This window comes from Lytechinus pictus, chromosome 11 (assembly GCF_037042905.1).
Source record: "Lytechinus pictus isolate F3 Inbred chromosome 11, Lp3.0, whole genome shotgun sequence".
NCBI lineage: Eukaryota > Metazoa > Echinodermata > Echinoidea > Temnopleuroida > Toxopneustidae > Lytechinus > Lytechinus pictus.
In genome coordinates, this window is record NC_087255.1 from 29,283,545 (window position 1) to 29,302,208 (window position 18,664).

At 36.4% G+C, this 18,664-nt stretch overlaps 1 protein-coding gene across 3 annotated transcripts in view; it reads right to left on the reverse strand.

Moving 5' to 3' along the window:
- Positions 1-9,964: 9,964 nt before the first annotated feature.
- LOC129271138 (uncharacterized) overlaps positions 9,965-18,664 on the reverse strand; it is a 57,815-nt gene continuing 49,115 nt past the window's right edge. For 2 of the 3 annotated variants that reach the window (XM_064106290.1, XM_064106291.1), the window contains exons 33-40: positions 18,500-18,649; positions 17,834-17,933; positions 16,981-17,045; positions 16,440-16,568; positions 15,272-15,397; positions 14,260-14,411; positions 13,570-13,705; positions 9,965-12,768 (exon numbers count right to left, since the gene is read on the reverse strand). In XM_064106290.1, the coding sequence (XP_063962360.1) occupies positions 12,466-12,768; positions 13,570-13,705; positions 14,260-14,411; positions 15,272-15,397; positions 16,440-16,568; positions 16,981-17,045; positions 17,834-17,933; positions 18,500-18,649 (1,161 nt within the window). In that variant the 3' untranslated portion in view covers positions 9,965-12,465. The remainder of the gene's footprint in view (positions 12,769-13,569; positions 13,706-14,259; positions 14,412-15,271; positions 15,398-16,439; positions 16,569-16,980; positions 17,046-17,833; positions 17,934-18,499; positions 18,650-18,664) is intronic. The other variant, XR_010295025.1, reaches the window with a different exon arrangement.

Consider the following 18,664-nt stretch of genomic DNA (forward strand, 5'->3'; position numbering starts at 1 on the left):
GAGGGGGGGGGGGCTAATACAGATTGCTTTGTTTTGAAATATGAAAGGGTTTCTGCATCCAAAAGGGGAGAGTTGTTCATCTGTGACATCATAGATCTTGGTCGCATTGCCAATGGGAGGATCTCCATAGCATTAGTGATCTCGACATTCAAATGCTCATAACTCTTCTATTGCTAGTCCTATTTTACACAAACTTTTGTTGATCTTATTCTTTGATTTTTCTGCTTTCACAAAAGCTTACTTGCTCCAAGAGTTTCATTCTCCTTTAAGCACCATCTTTTTTTTTTAATTTCACAAGCTTTACAATGGTCAATGGTATCAATTTTGTTGGGATTCCTTCAAGATTTTAAAAAAGACACTGAACTCCCTACAGCAGGATGCGTGTGTATTTGAGTTTTGTCAGAAGTGTATCAATCAGATATGATTATTTACGTCTGGGACCGACCTTTACTACTTTAACATCACCATCCGAAAGACGTGACCAGGGCTCGAACCTCTGCATCAATTTGTAACTTCCCCACATAGCTTGGATTACAGGCGCATGCCACAACCCCCAGTTATGCAGGGTGCTGCATAAAGTCTTAAAGAGTGTCCATCAGCATTTAAAGGTATTGTTTAACTTTGTGAGCAGCCGATTTAAAAAATTCTCAAATCAAGATGAAACATGTGTACAAGTGCATGTGTTAGAACTAATAAACCCTGAAAACAACCATTATTGAGAATGAAAAGCTAAAACTACAAGGCAAACCCCGATTTCGTAAATAGATGCCTAAATAGTACACATACATGTATAAGTGTAAGGGATGAAATAAAGATGGTGTTTTCGGTCACTTTATATTTCAATTTTTGAAGCACTAAATAATTATTTTCGAACGCAATTTTTTCTGGGCTTCATTTTGTAACATATCACAGACACAGGTGACAAGTGTGAGTGTGACCTTCTAGCTCAGATTTTTTAAAAGTCAAACCAATGTTAACCAATCACTTTAATGCCTGGTTTGTGCACTGGTGCAGCGAGAACCGTACGGCAAGGCTCGACATTAGCGGTGGCCCGGTGGCCACCAAAAATTAGCGGTGGCCCGCGGCCACCAAAAATTCACCTCGGGCAACCATTATTGATAAAAAGTTAAGTTTTGGTGGCCCGAATCGGGCAACCAATAATTTTCAAAGTAGCGCAATTTTTCTCCCAATTTTGCACGCATTTATCAACTTTCTTCAGCTCAAATTGCAAGCCAGTTCGTCATGCGCCCTTTTTGTTGATCTAGACACAAATACACACACACACAGTTTGCATATTAGGCCTACAGCTATAGCATACAGTAGCTATTATCCAGCCAGCCGCGCCGGCCGGCTGGCGTAAGCTTTGCATGAAGCCACTGCATACAGCTGTGCTCTAGATCTAGCTCAGCCTATTCAGACTCAGGGAGCTGCGATAAAAAATGTTGCTGCTGAGAAATCTTCCACAGAACTTTGAAAATCTAAGTCAAAGTCACCTTTTACACCAATGAAATGCAATTCTACAGTCTATATTACGAAAATCTGGTGTACCCTGATTATTTGCAAGTATTAAGAAGAGGAATTATGACCTCTCTTTTGACTAAAAAAGACCGATTTCCACATGAATTAATACACATAAAAACACATAGGCAAGTACATCACAGTCCCACGTGTGCATTTGTATGTATGTTGATACTTGGTTTCTTTCGAAGCTGTGTATTTTCTAGCCTTACACAAACAGACAGTTTCTTTCTTTCTTGTTTATAAATGACTTCTTAAACCACTCTTGAGAAAGTAAATACTTTGGGAAGGCATTTCATTGATATGAAATGTGATTTTTTTTTCCAACATTTTGGCAAATATAGGGAAGGACTTTTCTCACACTTTTTTTCCAGATATAGTTTTTGCCGTTTTCTTTTTTTTTCTTTCATTTTTTTTGACAGTGGTTAAACCATTTATACCCCTTCCCATTGAATATGCCTGATTAAAAAATATGTTTCTACTGAAAATAAAATAATACAAACTAAAGGATATAAAAATAGAAATGTGCCATTCCCAAAAGGTAAGTGAAAATTATATGCTTGGCTTTTAATTATATTCCAGTCAGAATAGACTGTTGCCACAGCTGTTAAAAAATATATGTAATGGCTTCTTAATTTTCCCCTTTTCCCCATTTTTATATTAACTTTGTTTTATTAATTTTTCTTTCATTTTCTTTTCTTTTTTCTCTCTAATTTTTTTCTTTAATTTTTTTCTTTTTTTCCCTGTTCTTTGTTTTTTTCTTTCTTCATTTCATTTCTTTTGTTTTATTTCACTAATTTCTTTTATTATATTTGTTTTCTTTTTGTTATATACTTTTTGAAAATTATTTTCGTTTGTTTCCCCCTTTTATGCATTGTTCTAATTTTGCAGCATATTTTTCTGTGATTTTCTCCTTCTATAATATGCTGCAAAAGAGAAAAAAGAAATAAACTGGATTTGGGGCATGCATAATCTAGGTTTTAGGATTCAAAGAGGAAGGAAGGAAAAACCATTGTTTTGTACATCTATCTGAGTTTGCTATGCACTATTTATTTACTTTACCATTATCTCTATACAGAGATTTAAAAAAAAGTCCACACAACCTGCGAACAATACAATTCATTTATTCACTTTCAATCATTTCATTTTTACAACGATAGAAACAATTATCAATTAGCAAAGTAAAATAACAGCAAACAAGGTTTACATACAAGATGTATAAAGTGAAAGGAACTTAGTGGTAGTGGCTGCAGAATGAATATTTCAGAAGTTTGTTTTATTCATTTATAATGTTTTTCTTTATATTTTTCGGGCCACCACACTTTAATATCGGGCCACCAAAAAAAATTATTTGATGGTTTTGGTGGCCCGAATGGGCCACCACCAAAAAAAGTTAATGTGGAGCCTTGCGTACGGTACGTAGATACCGAGCCTGTGGGGCTGTCCCTAGCGTAACCCAGGGAGCTCGTCCGTGTAATATTAGGCAGCGGGTACAGTACTCTCCAAAATGGGGTAGAATGGCCATGCCATGGGGTCGCAATAGCACCCCAAATAAAAAGGGGAAAAAATAAATTATGCACTTACATGTACCTTCGATTAGATCGTGACACAGAATCCTGACATCAAGGCACAAACTAGACCCTCAAAAAAAGGAAAAGTTCTGTCACGTTCGCTCTCCTTCTTTCAAAATTGAAAACAAAATGGCCGATCGATACCGAGGCGATAACGAACGTGACTGACATGGAGGTCTAACCTCGATGTCACTGTCAGGATTCTGTGTCACAATAGACCTTTATCCATATAGATCTAATCGAAGTAAGTGCATAATGTACTTTTCCCCAATTTATCTGGAGTGCTATTGCGACCCCATTCTACCCATTTTGGAAAATACCCATGTATAGTCACGTATTGTATTACCGGACACTATTATGATTCCGGACGCGCATATTACTGCGTTCTAAAACAAATTCGTACCGTAAGACTTTCGCAATTCAATTTCACAGAGCAATACATAGAACAAGATTGAAAAACAAGGCGAAAAATCCGACTTTTTTACCTAATTATCTCTAAAAATGACAGAAAATGCTTAAAATATCATATAACATAGTTTTGTATTAACAATTGATATGTTTTCTAACGGAAATATGGGCCTGATTTGCCGAATTTCAATCTCGTCCACTCCTTCGATCGAATGATGAGGTGTGGTGTATTGTGGGTGATCGTCGACGGCTAGTTCTCAAGGTACCCGTGCGCGAGGTTTACCGTGAGTAGAGCCGTCGATCGGTAGCGCATCGATAGAACTTGATGAGCGTCACGATACGAACGTCGAACGCGAGCATATTATCATTGGAAAGTGCCATGGAACATGCAGCTAACAAGACAAAATAAAATAAGTTATCAAACACGAATTTATTACCAACATCTGCTCAGATTCGATATAAAAAAAAGCAAATAATTCTTAGAATTTACTCATGATATGAGATAAGAAGAAAAAAAAAAAAAAAAAAAAAAAAAAAAATTGTTCTTACATCATTATATTCAAGGATATCTTTACCCGTCCGGCGCGCGTCCGGAATCATGATGTAATTTGTCGCGCACGAAAATAATTGTTTTTCGTGGAGGGGTATGCGGCAAATGCGATGCAAAGTACTAAATGGTTGGTATAATAAAATGGTAAATATAAAATAGTTTTATCATATTCATAATTTTCATAATATTTGGAATAGCAAGTGTGAATTTTTCTTGATTGTATTTCCTCTAGTTGTCATTTTTAAAGCACTGAAATAAAGGTGTCCGGCAATAGGATACACTGCCATAATTATATATCATGTAGGGCCTAGGCCTATATGCCTACCGGTATTACACGGACGAGTCTTGGGCTCCGGCCCGCTTCGCGCGCGGGCCGGGCCGGAGCTCCCTGACCCTGGCCTGGGTTATCCCAGGTGCAGATCACGGGAATTGCTACCGTATGTCTGTCTATAATCATTAATGAAAATGAAGGCTAATAACGGGATGATTAACTCGTCATTCTTACCTTATGATTTCAGAAAACATTCCTAGATTCGAGAGACACATCATATCCAATGACCCAACATATTTTTACAAAATTATACCAGTAGTATCACACGCCGAGTCAGTCGGGTTCACAATTCAAGCTTAATATTGACGTCATTTCAGTATGCTGTACTGTATGTTGTGTGTTGTGCAAATTGAACTGAGCACTAGCAGGCTGCGGCTGGGATACAGATGGCGCTCATTAATCTCTGCACCCTCTGCACAGAGAGTCTGTACCATTTCGCTACTCTGACTCGCCAGTCTGCATATGATTACTGTTTCCCATCACCATAAAATAAGTCGTGTAACTTCGATGGTATCGGTATGTTACTGCAGTAATCTATATAATTATACCAGGGAAGTCTTCCCTGATTATACAGACGCATTACACTTTACAGTTAGGCATAGGGCTTGATCCATTACCTTTGTATATTAAAAAAAAAATATTTGTATGTTTTATTAAATCATTAAGTCATAATCAAGGTAAATACCAATATTTACAACTTATTAAGACAGATCAGAGTTATTGTAAAGAAAAAAGCAATATTAAAAACTTCCACACATAAATAAAGTCTTTTGCCTTGTTACTTGATTTTACTCTGCGCACAAAACTTATATGCGAGCGTGCATAATAGACCAGCAAATTTCAGCAGTTAGATAAATTATTGCATGCTCTCGAAAGAAAGAGAGGGGTCTTTTAATCAAGGAGCTGGCGATTTCTCCATTTAATGCATTTCCATGACAACGTTGACTATATGACAATAGTGGTGATGGTAAAATACGTAGGCTACCAAAAAGCTTCGCATTTTGAAGTTCTTGTAATAATTATCGTGCACCAATAAGTTAGCGTGGATGTATCTCTCAACGACATTCAGATTCAGAGGTGGTTGGACCGTTGGAGAAAACTTATGTAGCCATGCACCACAGACCACATTTACATTGACTGTAAAAACAAATGTAAACTGGAGCCATATTGACTGTGAAAGCAACTGAACATGTAATAAACTGAAGGTTTATTGAATAAAACACCCTACTGTGGGTGAAAAAGAAATTGAAAAAAAAACTCTCTCCTCCCTAGAGGTGATAGAACAATGGCGTATAGAGATGGAGAGGGGCTGGAGTGAGATGGCCAAAGTATTTTGACCAAGAAAAAAAAATAATGGGAAAGGAAGGGGGGTGGGGGAATTATGATGTCTTTCTCTCGATATTATATCAAAAACTATCCCAAGATTCGATTTTTGCATAAAAAATGTATCCTTTTTTCGCTCGATCGCAATTTGGTAGAAATTTAGTCAAATACATGTTCTTTCTCGGCTCATTACGATATGGACCCTATAATTACAGCATTTATATGTTAGGTATCATATTTGCTTTACCCAATTATCAATTATTTTACTTATTGTCTTTATTATGGACATTCAATACTTGATTTTATCAAATCTATGACTATATCCGTATTCATGGGTTCATTCATGGCAGGTCACATGGGTTCCATAAGAAACTTATCAAACTTCACAAGCACACTCCACAAATTCCACTCAGTCAAAAAATTTTGACACATGCCAGCTTCAATAATCTTTACTAAGCACATGTCAATGATTAAGAGATTGGTTTAATATTAAAGAGGCTGTAGCACCTCAAATTAATTGGTTCCAGAATCCAAAGCCACATTATGGCAAAAGAAAGACCAATGAAAATGCGATGGGATTAAACAAAATGGTAATTCTTTGCTTGACTGCTCCATCCATGCATTATATATGCTTCGTTGATTTTAACTTCCTGTAACTTCTTATATGCTTTTCACACTGCACTTTTTCCCCTTAACCCCGGGAAATTGGTGGGGGTGGGGGGTGGTCTTAGCCCCACCAATTTCAAGGGGTTATAGCTTAGCCCACTTCGTTTTCACACTACGTTTTAGCAAAGTGGGCTAGCACGGTAAATAGTACGGTACTATCTTAACCTGCAAAAAAGCAGGGTTATTGTGATGCTAGCACCACAATTGCGGTGCTAAGAGATGCAGTGTAAAACGTAACTGGGCTAGAGAAAAGTAGGGCTAAGCATTAGCCAATCACAGAAGTCGAAATTGCACGTTAATCGCGCTCTGTATGGTGAAATCATCAATATTCATGAGCTGTTTGATAGTTCGGGGTTATTAACCCCGGCTAAGCAAATAGTATGGGGTTAAGAAAGACAGTGAATCCAAAACAAGATAGTAGGTCCTATGGGGTTAAGGATAGTCCGGGGTTAAGGATAGTATGGGGTTGAGCAAATGCAGAGTTTAAAAGCATATATAAAACATGCCGATGGTCATACTGTTAACTTTTGTAAACTGGTAAGTTTGTTTAATCCTATCTCATTTTCATTGGTCATTTTTTGCCATTCTGCATGGATTCCGGAACCATTTGATTTGAGGGGCTACAGCCTCTTCGTGACTAAACCAATCTCTTAATTATTGACACTGCTTAAAGCAAATATTATTGAAGCTAGCCTGTGTCAAAATTTTGTTCATTTTGACTGAGTGGAATTTGTGTAGTTCACAGTGTGTGAAGTTTGATAAATTTCGTTTGGAACCCAGTTTATATATCATGGACAAAGAGTTTGTGATACAGACACGACAGAATAGAAGGAGCAAAAATAGATGTTTTGGGGTACTTCAAGGGATACTCAGGGCTGAAAATATAATTATATGTATATTCAATAAATTGAGTAAAATTCGCGAAGCAAAATGCTGAAAAATTTCATCAAAATCTGATAACAAATACAGAATTTAGTGATTTTTAAAGCAATATTTTGTGAAAACGGTTACATGCACGTCGTCATAAATATCATGAATATTCATTAGGTGGGATGATGATGCCACATCCCCACTCTCCTTTGTCTTATGTTATTGCATGAAATCATAATTGTTTCATTTTTTCATACATGATTGTGTGAATCACAATTATGTCTGCCTTACAATGAAAATATATGTTGCAGCAATGAAATCAGTTGTTAATCCATTTTTTCTAGTTCTTAGAGGGAAAAAAATGAATAAACCTATTTCATAAATAAAATATAAAAGAACAAGTGGGGATATCACATCATCAGTGTGCTCATGGAATATTCATGGGAACATTCATGATGCCTAAAGCTGTTTCTCTGGGATGATGCAAATCTTTACAATGCCATAAGTTTTGTTTATATCTTGTCCGATTTTGATCAAATTTTCAGTGTTTTGTTTGTCTGATTTTTCTTTATCTGTTCAAATCTTTTTTTTCAGCCCGGAGTACCCCTTTCAGTGTACAAAGAGGAGAGTTGTTTTATTGTGTGGCATTCAAATCTTGATTGCATGTCGAATGGAGGATCTCCATACCATCAGTGATCTTGACATTCAAACGCTGTTTGCTTTTTAAAGCTTAAAAGTTTTTTATTATCATAACATTGTTTGTGCAATTTTTCTCAAATTTCCATTGATCCTATTTTTTTATTGTTCTGTTTTCAAGCAAACTTGACCCAATGGCTTCACTCTCCTTTAAGCTAGGGTTACACCGTAAAGCCCCACTTATTCCGAATCAAGCAGAATTGGCCTGAATGAAAGGACTATTGTTTGACCACCAGTTGGTCATTTAAATCTACTTCGAACACCATTCGAAAATACCCCTCGAATGTTTTGAACATGACCAAAACCTTCGGGACAGCCAAAAGAAATGACAAAAATATTTCGAATGCACTCAGAATGCAGTCAGAATATTTAGAATGCGCCTAGAATGTCCAAGAATGTAGCACGAATTATAAATCTGACTCCATTGCAGTTCATTTTGACTAGTGTATGATGATTCACCTGGTCAATTTACTGAATTTTAACTCCAGTTTGGTGAATTCATAAGTTCCTCCCAAAAATTCTTGGATTTTTTAAATATTTTTTTCGTCCGACTTCTGCTTGATTCCTGCTGATTCCGAATAAGTGTGATGTGGGCTTAACCGATTCAGCTCCCAAATCAGAGACGAATAGATCTGGAATAGGTCCAAAATCAGAGCAGAATCGCCAAGAATTAAACTCAAATGCCTCTCAAAATCAATATTTTGGAGGATGTTCGACTGATTTTGAACATTTCAAAACGAGCCGATTCCCTGCACGAATTGTCCCAAATGTACCCGAATGTACCCGAGTCCCTCCTAAATTTTCTCGAATGTACCCGAGTCCCTCCTAAATTTTCTCGCATTCGGGGAGGGAGAACAGAATACTCCCGAATTCGTGTATTCGGATTGATTCGCAGCTGATTTGGTTCGGGTGTAACGCTGTCTTTAGCAACTTTGATCAAGAATGGCATGAATGGGGATACAGACGAACTCGGACAAACGGATTTCCCAGATTTATCACGGCTTATACAGATTCGGGGTGGGGGCTTAGGGCCATAGACCCCACAATTTTCGCTACCTATAAAAACCTAGAGAAAGGTAAAGGAAAGGGGGAAAATTTATTTTATTGAATGAATATTTCAAAATCTACAACAAAATTATATTTTAGTAATAAAAAGGCAAAATTTTTACTCGCTTCGCAGCTTTTATTTTTTTTAAACAAGTGCACACCAAGTTAACAATAATGCCTATAGCATTTCCATTTATTTGAAAGCAGGATAAAAGAGCATTGCACATTAAATGCCTTGCTCACAGGCGTAGGTGCCGCGGCCGGGAATCGAACCCCGGACTTTTTATGTATATAGCCAGGCGCCTTAAACCACTTGGCCACGGCACCTCCGCTTTTATGAAATTTTGCCCCATACGCCACGTCTGGCCGTTCAGTTTTATCGGCTCATTACACTACTGTTCTCGTTCAGTAATCACAAAGGAATTGAAACAATAATACCAGTGAAATAAGTCCTTTAGTGTGTCAAGGACCCTGGATAAATTACATGTAGGCTATCTATAGAAGATATGAACCCCTTCGCGTTCATGTTGACACCCAAAGTCTTACAGATTCTGATTTGAGCATTCACGTTATTAAGGTGTGTACAAGATGACCGATAAGAGGAAAGAAAGGGTGTGTGTGTGTTGGTGTATGTGAGAGAGAGAGAGAGAGTGGGGTGTGTGAGGGGTGCGTCTGTGTGTGTGTGTGCTGGGGGTGGCTGTTGTTGACTTTGCTCCGGTAAAAAGATAATATATTTGAACGCTGTTGCCAGATTCTTAAATGGATGCGAATTCCCCATCCAGCATGTCAGGGGGATTATAATGTCACTGTTTTAACAGAACAACTTCTACACTGATACCCGATACCAATAAGATAAATTGCCTGATTCGCTGCGCTCATTCGTTAAAAATTTCCCATTTTGTTTTTAAGGAAGAAAGTAAGTGGTTGCAGCGCTGCAGCCAACGTCCTCAAATTGAGATTTTCTAAAACTCTTGAAGTCAAAGTCAAAGTAAATTATTATCATTTTTTTCTCATGGACAGCCAGTGAGTATCTTTATTGGAAACAATAAATCGTGAATAATGTATTTTATACATCTGAAGTTATATAAAAATAGATGGTATATAAACCGACTAAAAACTTACATAGAAAGTTATAAATTCTTGTTTGTTAACATTACATAAAATGAGTATTTGATACATATCTTCAAATGAAACATAAAAAACTACAAAAAAAGAAAAAAAATCCTTCATTGAATAAACTGTATATACATGTATATCATCCTCAATAAATCAGATAGTCTAATGGACCCTTTCCTCGTACATGTCATATGAAGAAAGGACTGCACACCTCCATTTAGAAAATATGTGTTTTTAAACAATAAATTACAAATAACAATAACCAAAATGAATATTACAATACCCTGTAGGCCTCTTCAAATGAAAATCAAACAAAACCACAAAATGGTAGGACAAAATAAACATTGGTTCATGAATTTGAAAATAATTTTTGTTTCCGATTTTTACTGTATTTAACAATTTCCTTTCATTGAACAAAGCAGTGGTCTGAAAGCATTACATTACTAGTAAAGCAGTTTTACAATATCGAACAGCAATAATTAACCTTACAATTGACATATTCAAGTGAAAAAAGGTGAACCGGTCCACAGATCTAGGAACAAACGATTCTATAAAACTATACGACCATCATTTTCCCGCAATTCTTATTAAGCAAGTTAAAACTAATAGTAATAATGCACATTTTCCTCTCATAATAAAATCTTAGTACTGTTACATATAATTTCCTTTAGTCAACGACTTACATGACTAAATTATTTCTGTAGACGAAATAATGTGACACTCTTAAATATATACCTACTAAGACACGATAGACACTTTAAAAGAACACAACTGAAGCTTTTTACAGATTATGAAGCATAGAATATAAAGCCAAATTGAATCTACGATTCATAACACAGAGAGCAAGGGAGCATGTCATCGCTTCATGAAAGGAATTGTCAGACATTTTATCTGACTGTTTTTATTGTAACAGTGTTCTTAGCCAATGAAAATCAAGGAAAGTTGTCATTCCCGACAACTAGTCGGACGTAAATGTTGATGAAACGCTCCCCCGGGAATCTAAAAACATGAAGGAAACATGGTCAAGCTTTATCGTTGCCGTATACACAGTAAACAAAAATTATACAACGCTGTTTACTATATGAACCTTACAGTAATTGTTTAAACAGTTTAAACAACTGTTTAAATCTTAAGCAACAAAGTTTAACTTTCAATATCTAATTTTCAATAAATTAAACATGATTGTTTAAACGGTAAAACAAATACTGTAAGGTTCATATAGTAAACAACGTTGTATAAAATCTTAAACAGCGTTTTTACTGTGTAGTGCCCATGGTCTTTTATTTCATACAATTATTTTTTGTGGTACCACCGTTGTGTGTGAATAATATTTCACAAATCAACTAGTTTAGCTTCTAATTTCATGATTACCTATTGCTTTACAAAAGCACGTAAAAGGAAACAAAAAAATAAAAATACACTTTAAATAGTCCTGGCGAAATCTTGCGAAACCTGATAGACTAGATTGTCATGAAAGTAACAAATTGAAAAGAGTAATGAAGCAAGAAAACCTTATCAAAGGGTTGACTTTGGGAGTCATCACATGATAAGCACACATAAGTGCAAATTCAAGAAACTGAAGACATCAAAACATTTGAAAATGAAAATATATAAGATCTTTGTTAGATGAGTAAATTGGTCACGTGCCAAAAATATACTTTCCAAGAAGATGGAATATAACTTAAAACGTCACGTAAATCGGGAAGAGAAAATTTGTCAGTGACTTGGCAGACCCACCATTCTTGCTCTCCCTTGTAATGAAGCTTTGGATTGTTAGAAATAGATCATATTTTATGCTCATATCATTTTTGCGGGTGTTTTTTAGGGCAAGGTGGTACAATAAACTCCAATCGTCGTTTGAACAACTTTTCTTCACAGAGGAAGCGGACATAGAAATCAGTTCTAGGACGGCTTCAACGTCTTTATCTGAATCGATTGGAAATAATGGTAGGCTAGAGTAGTGAATGCAATGATAAGAGATGGGAGTAAGACAGGGTTGTGTTTTATTGCCACAATTATTCGATATGTAGTGAATTTAGAATGTATTGATCGGAAGTCCACAAAGAGTATACGTGAACTTGTCAAGAGGAAAATATAATTGGATTAATTTCAAGAAGCATCTTACTACCCAGTTACGACATACACTCAATGAAACAAAATCGTCACTTGCAAATAAGGTACATGTAAGTATTTAGTGAACATTAATTTGAAATATAAATACTTAACAACAATAGCACAGTGACAATCCTGATAGTTTAATTATATTTTGCAATGATAATGATGACTTCATCTAAAGTTAAATAGGTTCGAGCACCATCTTCAAAATTTAGGTCCGACTGTCATTAAACTCACCACAAGTCAAGCAACAATTAAGATTCAAATGCAAAGTTTTCGTAGACTAAATACGGTTCTTGAGGCTTGGGCTTCGGTCTCCCCTGGTCCTTTGGCCTATCAGCATCTGGGGCATCTACGTTGCCGTATACGAGTGCGACGGCTCCAGGTCCTGCTTCATTGGGATCTGTGACCTCATATGGGTTCTCCTCCGGGTCAGGAGTATGGCGTTCTGTCTCTACATTGCCGTAGGTGTGATCGTCAACAGGGTATGGAAGCTGTTCATAGTTTTCAGTGTGTAGGTATGCACGGATGACATCATAGATGAAAGCATAGTCCTCCTACATACACAATACACAAATGAAAAGGAAAGGACAATCTATAAAGTTCGAGGTATATATTCTCGAATGAACAGACATTGGTAAATGAAACTAAGAACAGGGGGCATAAATACACGTAGTAAATGAATATGATTTATTAGTCAGGGGCCGCGGAACGGTTTTCAAAGTGGGGGGGGGGGGGCTGACCATGCAAAAAATCACAATCATATGGTCATTTTTACGTTTTGTACACGGTTTTGGAAAAAAGGCCCCCCCCCCCTTCAGCCCTCCCCCGCTTCCGCGGCCCCTATTAGTAAGAGGGAAAGGGAGAAAAAGAACAGACTTCTTTTTGTATTCCCAGTGTTGTAAACTTCTGCAGCTTTTTTAGAATGAGTTTTGTTCTGCGAGACTGTATAGACTGCTATTTAAAGAAATAGTGAAAAAAAGCCATATGGATGCACATCTTGTGCTCTAAACAAAACTGTGTCACAATCAATCTCCACTTTTAATATATTGTATAAAAATAAAAGTTGTTTTATATAGGCCTACTTGCATCCGAAATAAATCTTGTTTTGAATTATTACATTATTGAAATAATATTGTACCTAGTCCTTCAAAAATGCGTTTATTCATTCAAGAAAGTACTCAAAGAGGGTTCGGGATCTTCTTGGAACGGTAGATGTGCTTTCTGACTAATTGCAAAGGAAATAATTACCACTTCAAAAGTGTGCATCCTTTTCTTTTGGCGGGGTAAAGGCTATTGATATTTTGTCAATCCCCCCCCCAAAACACTCACACCATTTGAAAAAAAAAAATCGATACCTCTGTTTGGACGAACTGCATCCTATCAGCCCGCAAGATCTTGACTGTCTGGAATATATCGACTGAGTCACTCTCTGCTATTTGGGCAATGCACTCCATAGCACTGCAAAATACACCTGTACGTCCAACACCACTCCTTGAAATTAAAGAGAGAGAGAGAAAAAAAAGCACCCGTGTAAGGTATATGTACACGAAACGGTTGGTGTTTTATAAAGCTTTTCGTAAGTATACAGACGACTGGAGACCCTTCCTTGTACTAAATGATATATCCCTGTGTAGCTGACTAAGCACGTAAAAGCATGTTCTAATGGTCATGCGTAAAGTAATGCGCAGCTTTACGAAAGGATTCAAGGTTCAATTATGATATAAATATTATTTTTCCAAATGTTATAAAATCAAAATTTATATTGATGATAAGAGTTACATAATGACGAGACATTGAATATTTTTATTCATCACATGGTTTTACCTTTACAACTGAAATAACATGAAGGTAATTAAGGTTTGATATCAATATAACAAATATTGGTTTTGGATCATGTCCTTCATGTTACACAAGTTCCTGATCTTCTCTTGGCATTCATGCACACCTGTACCATTAAAAGAACGGTTGACATTGTTTCCTATACAATGAAGTCATATCATAAACTTTAATAGGGATAACACTTATTTCAAAGTACCAGCACTTACAAACAATGGACAATAATGGAAAATTTTCTCTCATTGTTGGTGGAACTTTTGACAGCACGGATTAGGCTCAGCAACGACCGTGCCCCAGACTTTCGCTCTGAAATACATTTAGGCCATCCATGGAACTGGTATTGAGTTACTGTGTGACTGGCCTGAAGAAGAAAGAAGAGATATTACATTAATAGTATTGCAGTTGTCATGTGTAGAATTATGTCATGTTATAGTTCAGTACGATATAGGTCTACTGTATTCTAAACTAAGACCTCGTAATCTTTTTTGTGTAGACATATTAAAAAAGGGAAAATATTAAACGAATATAAATAACAATATTAATAATAAATGGTCTCGTCAGATATCAAAAGTGGTTCTTGGATGCCCTATTATGAATGAAACAATATTTTGTATTATGAACAAGGATTATTATCAGTGGCGTACCTGGGATTTCTCACAGGGGGGCAAAACCGTCCGCCAAAAAATTTGACAAGACAAAAAAAAAAAAAAGGTCTTCAATCACAAATGAAGAAAAAAATTTGACAAGCAAAAAAAAAAAAAAAAGAAAGAAAGAAAAAAAAAAGGTCTTCAATCACAAATGAAGGATTTCGTACCAGAAAAAAATTTGACAAGCAAAAAAAAAAGAGTCTTCAAGCTCGTCAGGGGGGCAATAAAGGTCTTCACGCTCGTCAGGGGGGCAGGGATACGTCCTTTGCATGGGTTGTGGCTCGTCAGGGGGGCAGACTGCCCCCTCTGCCCCCCCCCGTAGGTACGCTAGTGGTTCTTATTATATATCGCTATTATCAACCTTCGTCTCATATTGTGATTAGCGTTTTGTCTGATTGATGGCACCATTGTTGTCAATAGTGAAAAAGTTTAGATATTACTGATACCCGTCCTAATGACAAAAATTTGCTGGATGAATCAGGGACTTCAAGTATCAAATGAATATCGTTCATCACAAATTTCGAGATATTTCTGACAGGCCAATACTTTCATCAGAAGTATTAAGCAGACGTACATGTGAGTCGCTGGTAACTTGCAGCTGTCGAACGGTCATGTCATCATCGGAGGATGTGGATAAGGTTGAAACAGTGTAAGATCCAAACTGAGCAGTTCCGTGGTCTTGCCAGTACTGTGCACAACTCTGATAGAAAGAATAGCAAAGGAAGTTAACATCACGCATGCTCCATTCTGGTTAGCAACTAGCAAGCGGTGGATGGCTAAATAGGCTTTAGTGGTCGTGGAAAAGTGGAATATATATTAAGTGAATACGTACATGACGTATGTATCGTTCGCAAGCTTGCAAACGAGCTACACGTCAACAAGTCGCCAACTATCAACAAGCTTACAGCGTGCTTACATTCTGTAAGGGAGAAATTAGATCATATACCGTAGATAGACGTGGGTAATGACAAATCCTAAACTAATGCTAATCGAAAACCTACAAGCTACAATGCACAATGAATGTTAAATGCATTTTCATCTTCTTTTCAGCTCTGAGATTTCTGGTTTAAAACACTCCTTAAATCAACGAATTTCGAAAATAGGCTTAGGTTTTTATTATCAAATGCCAACATTCTAAGACGTCATACTGTGTGTTCAGGACAGTTGTTACCACATACGTATAATACAGGAGGGAGTATATTCTTGATTATACAGTTAGCAGAGGAAAGTCTTTGACAATACCTAGTTCTCAAATGAAGACTCAACTATCTTGTTTATTTTGAGTCCCGTTTATATTTTGCGCAGCTTTCCACTTCAATCTGCATTCAAACTGTGCGTAACAGTTTGCCTGACATATCAATAATGACCAGACAAGGCCATACAAAGAAAAAAGGTGACCAAGAGCCGAGTCTTTATCCATTTTAACCTAGATAAAATCTAACCTTTCTCATCCATGTGGCACTTGGATTCATTTAGATTGATAAGACATATTTACGTCCTCTTTGCGAATACGACACAATATAAGGTGGGCTTTTATGATATCAGCTATGCCTTGGGGAAGGGAAATTTCATGAAATAAATCGTGATTATTCCCGACTACATGTATTTCAGTAATTCATATCAAAATAGTGAGTGGAAATCACTAATTGTTCAAAATAAATGTTCCTCAGAGCTGATACATTTTGTCTCGAAACTTTCTCCGACTTTGAGATAAGAATCAACAACAAAACTCAAAACATTACCTTGTCATCTTGACTCTTGTCGTTGAGCATGATGATAGTAGATGGTTGATTGTTTATAACCATGGAACAGAAATCAGATACAGTGTTTGGTAATGGCATCTGAGTTGTCAAGAAGGTACACTGCACTCCCTGGTTGTGAAAAGGGTAAACCACAGATTATTTCTCTTGTACTAAAAAGAGTAAGCTCAAACCCTATTTTTATCAAAAGAAAGGTTTTTAAATCGGGTTTATGGGATGCTGGGGGAAAATTTTGGGCTTTTTGAAAATGACATTGTTTAAATGATCTTAAACATGATGAAATAAATATGACATGTATATATAATATTACATTATTAAAGCATGATTTGGTAAATAATGTCATGTCTGTACTGTTTTACCTGTCGGATATTAGGAAAATGAAACGAAGCTGATTTGACATTTCATTTTTGTGCTACGAAGTAAGTCATGGATCCGTCACTGGATATATTGAGTTTTTTTTCAATGTTTATTTCTTGTATATGAAATAACAAGAACCATGACACATGAATGCATTATTTTTTACCTTGACATAACTAGCATTGATATAATCGTGATCCGGAGAGTCCAGCGTCACTCGATTTCTCTGCACTGTAAATGAAAAGTTGAAAAGACGAAGTGTCACTCAAACAAAATAGACACCCAATACACATTTTAAAGAAAATTACTCATAAAATATTTTAAAACTTCATAAAAAGCGAATCTGAGGGTTATGTCAAGGGTATTAACTAGTAATGAAATATGAATTATGTAAACCCCGTTAAAAAGCCTTCACCATTTTGCAAATCATCATGATCATCATCATCATCAGCATCATCATCATAGTCAGCATCATCATCATAAAAGACATCTTCCAAAGCTAACTCAAATATGAAATCGAAATTGCATATATTGACCAAAAGCTTTGAAAAGATATACAAGTACATGGTTACTTAAAAATTTGATTCTGTGCTATCGTGATAGAGTAAATGTCAATGATAATCAAAGTACCGATGCAAAATCTTGTCATTAGACTACACACATAAAAAAAATCTTCAATGCGCATGGCGCCTTTAAAACTAGCATTTCAAATCAATTTTCGAAACATACACATTGTGGAGCGTTGTAGCCCAGTGGATTAGTCTCCTGACTTTGAAACAGAGGGTCTTGGGTTCGAATCCCAGCAATGGCTTAATTTATCGTGCTCTACTCAACCCAGGTGAGGTGAATGGGTACCCGGCAGGATTAAATCCTTGAATGCATGAGCGCTGAAAGGCAGCTTGAGCTAAAGCCGGGATAATAATAATAACAAAGCGCCTCGGAATATAATATTTCTAGATAGATGGCGCTATATAAATGCCTATTATTATTATTTTATTAAACATACACATGATACTCACATGGGAGGTTGTTGCCGTATCTGTTTCGATTTTGATTATCTGCAATGCGTCCTGATCTTGTTTGTGAAGCTGGAGGATCTGCACAGATACTCTTTAGAGTCTAAATGGAGGTAGAAGGATAATATATTTGTTTAATTCGATTCATGGAAAGCTACTCGCATATGATGTCACAAATAAAGAAAAACTCCTATAACTTTTAAAATCTTTGATGGATTTTCCTCATATCTTCACCAATATTTCATCATTATTTGTATTAAAAAAACTTTTTGATATAATATATTCATAATCTGTTACAACACTACACAATGATACATTTTTAAAGAGATGCATACATGTATAGACTGTAATAGACAGATAGATAAATGTGGGTTCGTGAGTGTGTTTGTATGTGTGTAAGGGTGTGTGTGTACGAGTAAGAAGAGGACGGGGAGAGACAGGGAGATATAGGAGACTATAACAGCGGTAAACCTGGTTAACACTTTATCAACTGTTATCAAATCAGGGCCCATTGCATAGAAATAACCATTATGGTAACTTTGCCATGCAAAGGCAACTTGCATGAAATCAAATCCTTTATTTTGATTGGCTGTTGATCATCGTTACCATTGTATTACCATTGGATGACAAAGACACCATTTATTTATAATGGGGGCCAGAATGTGTTACCTCAAATTCCTTAGTCATATTGGATCGTCTATGTTCATCAAGAGAAGCGTGTAAATCTTGAAGATGATCAGTAAAATGAATAATAGGGATCAAAGTATTCCTCCAGAGAAGGTCTTCCAGTACAGCTCCATAGATGAAAGCATACTGTTCCTGTATTCGTGTAAG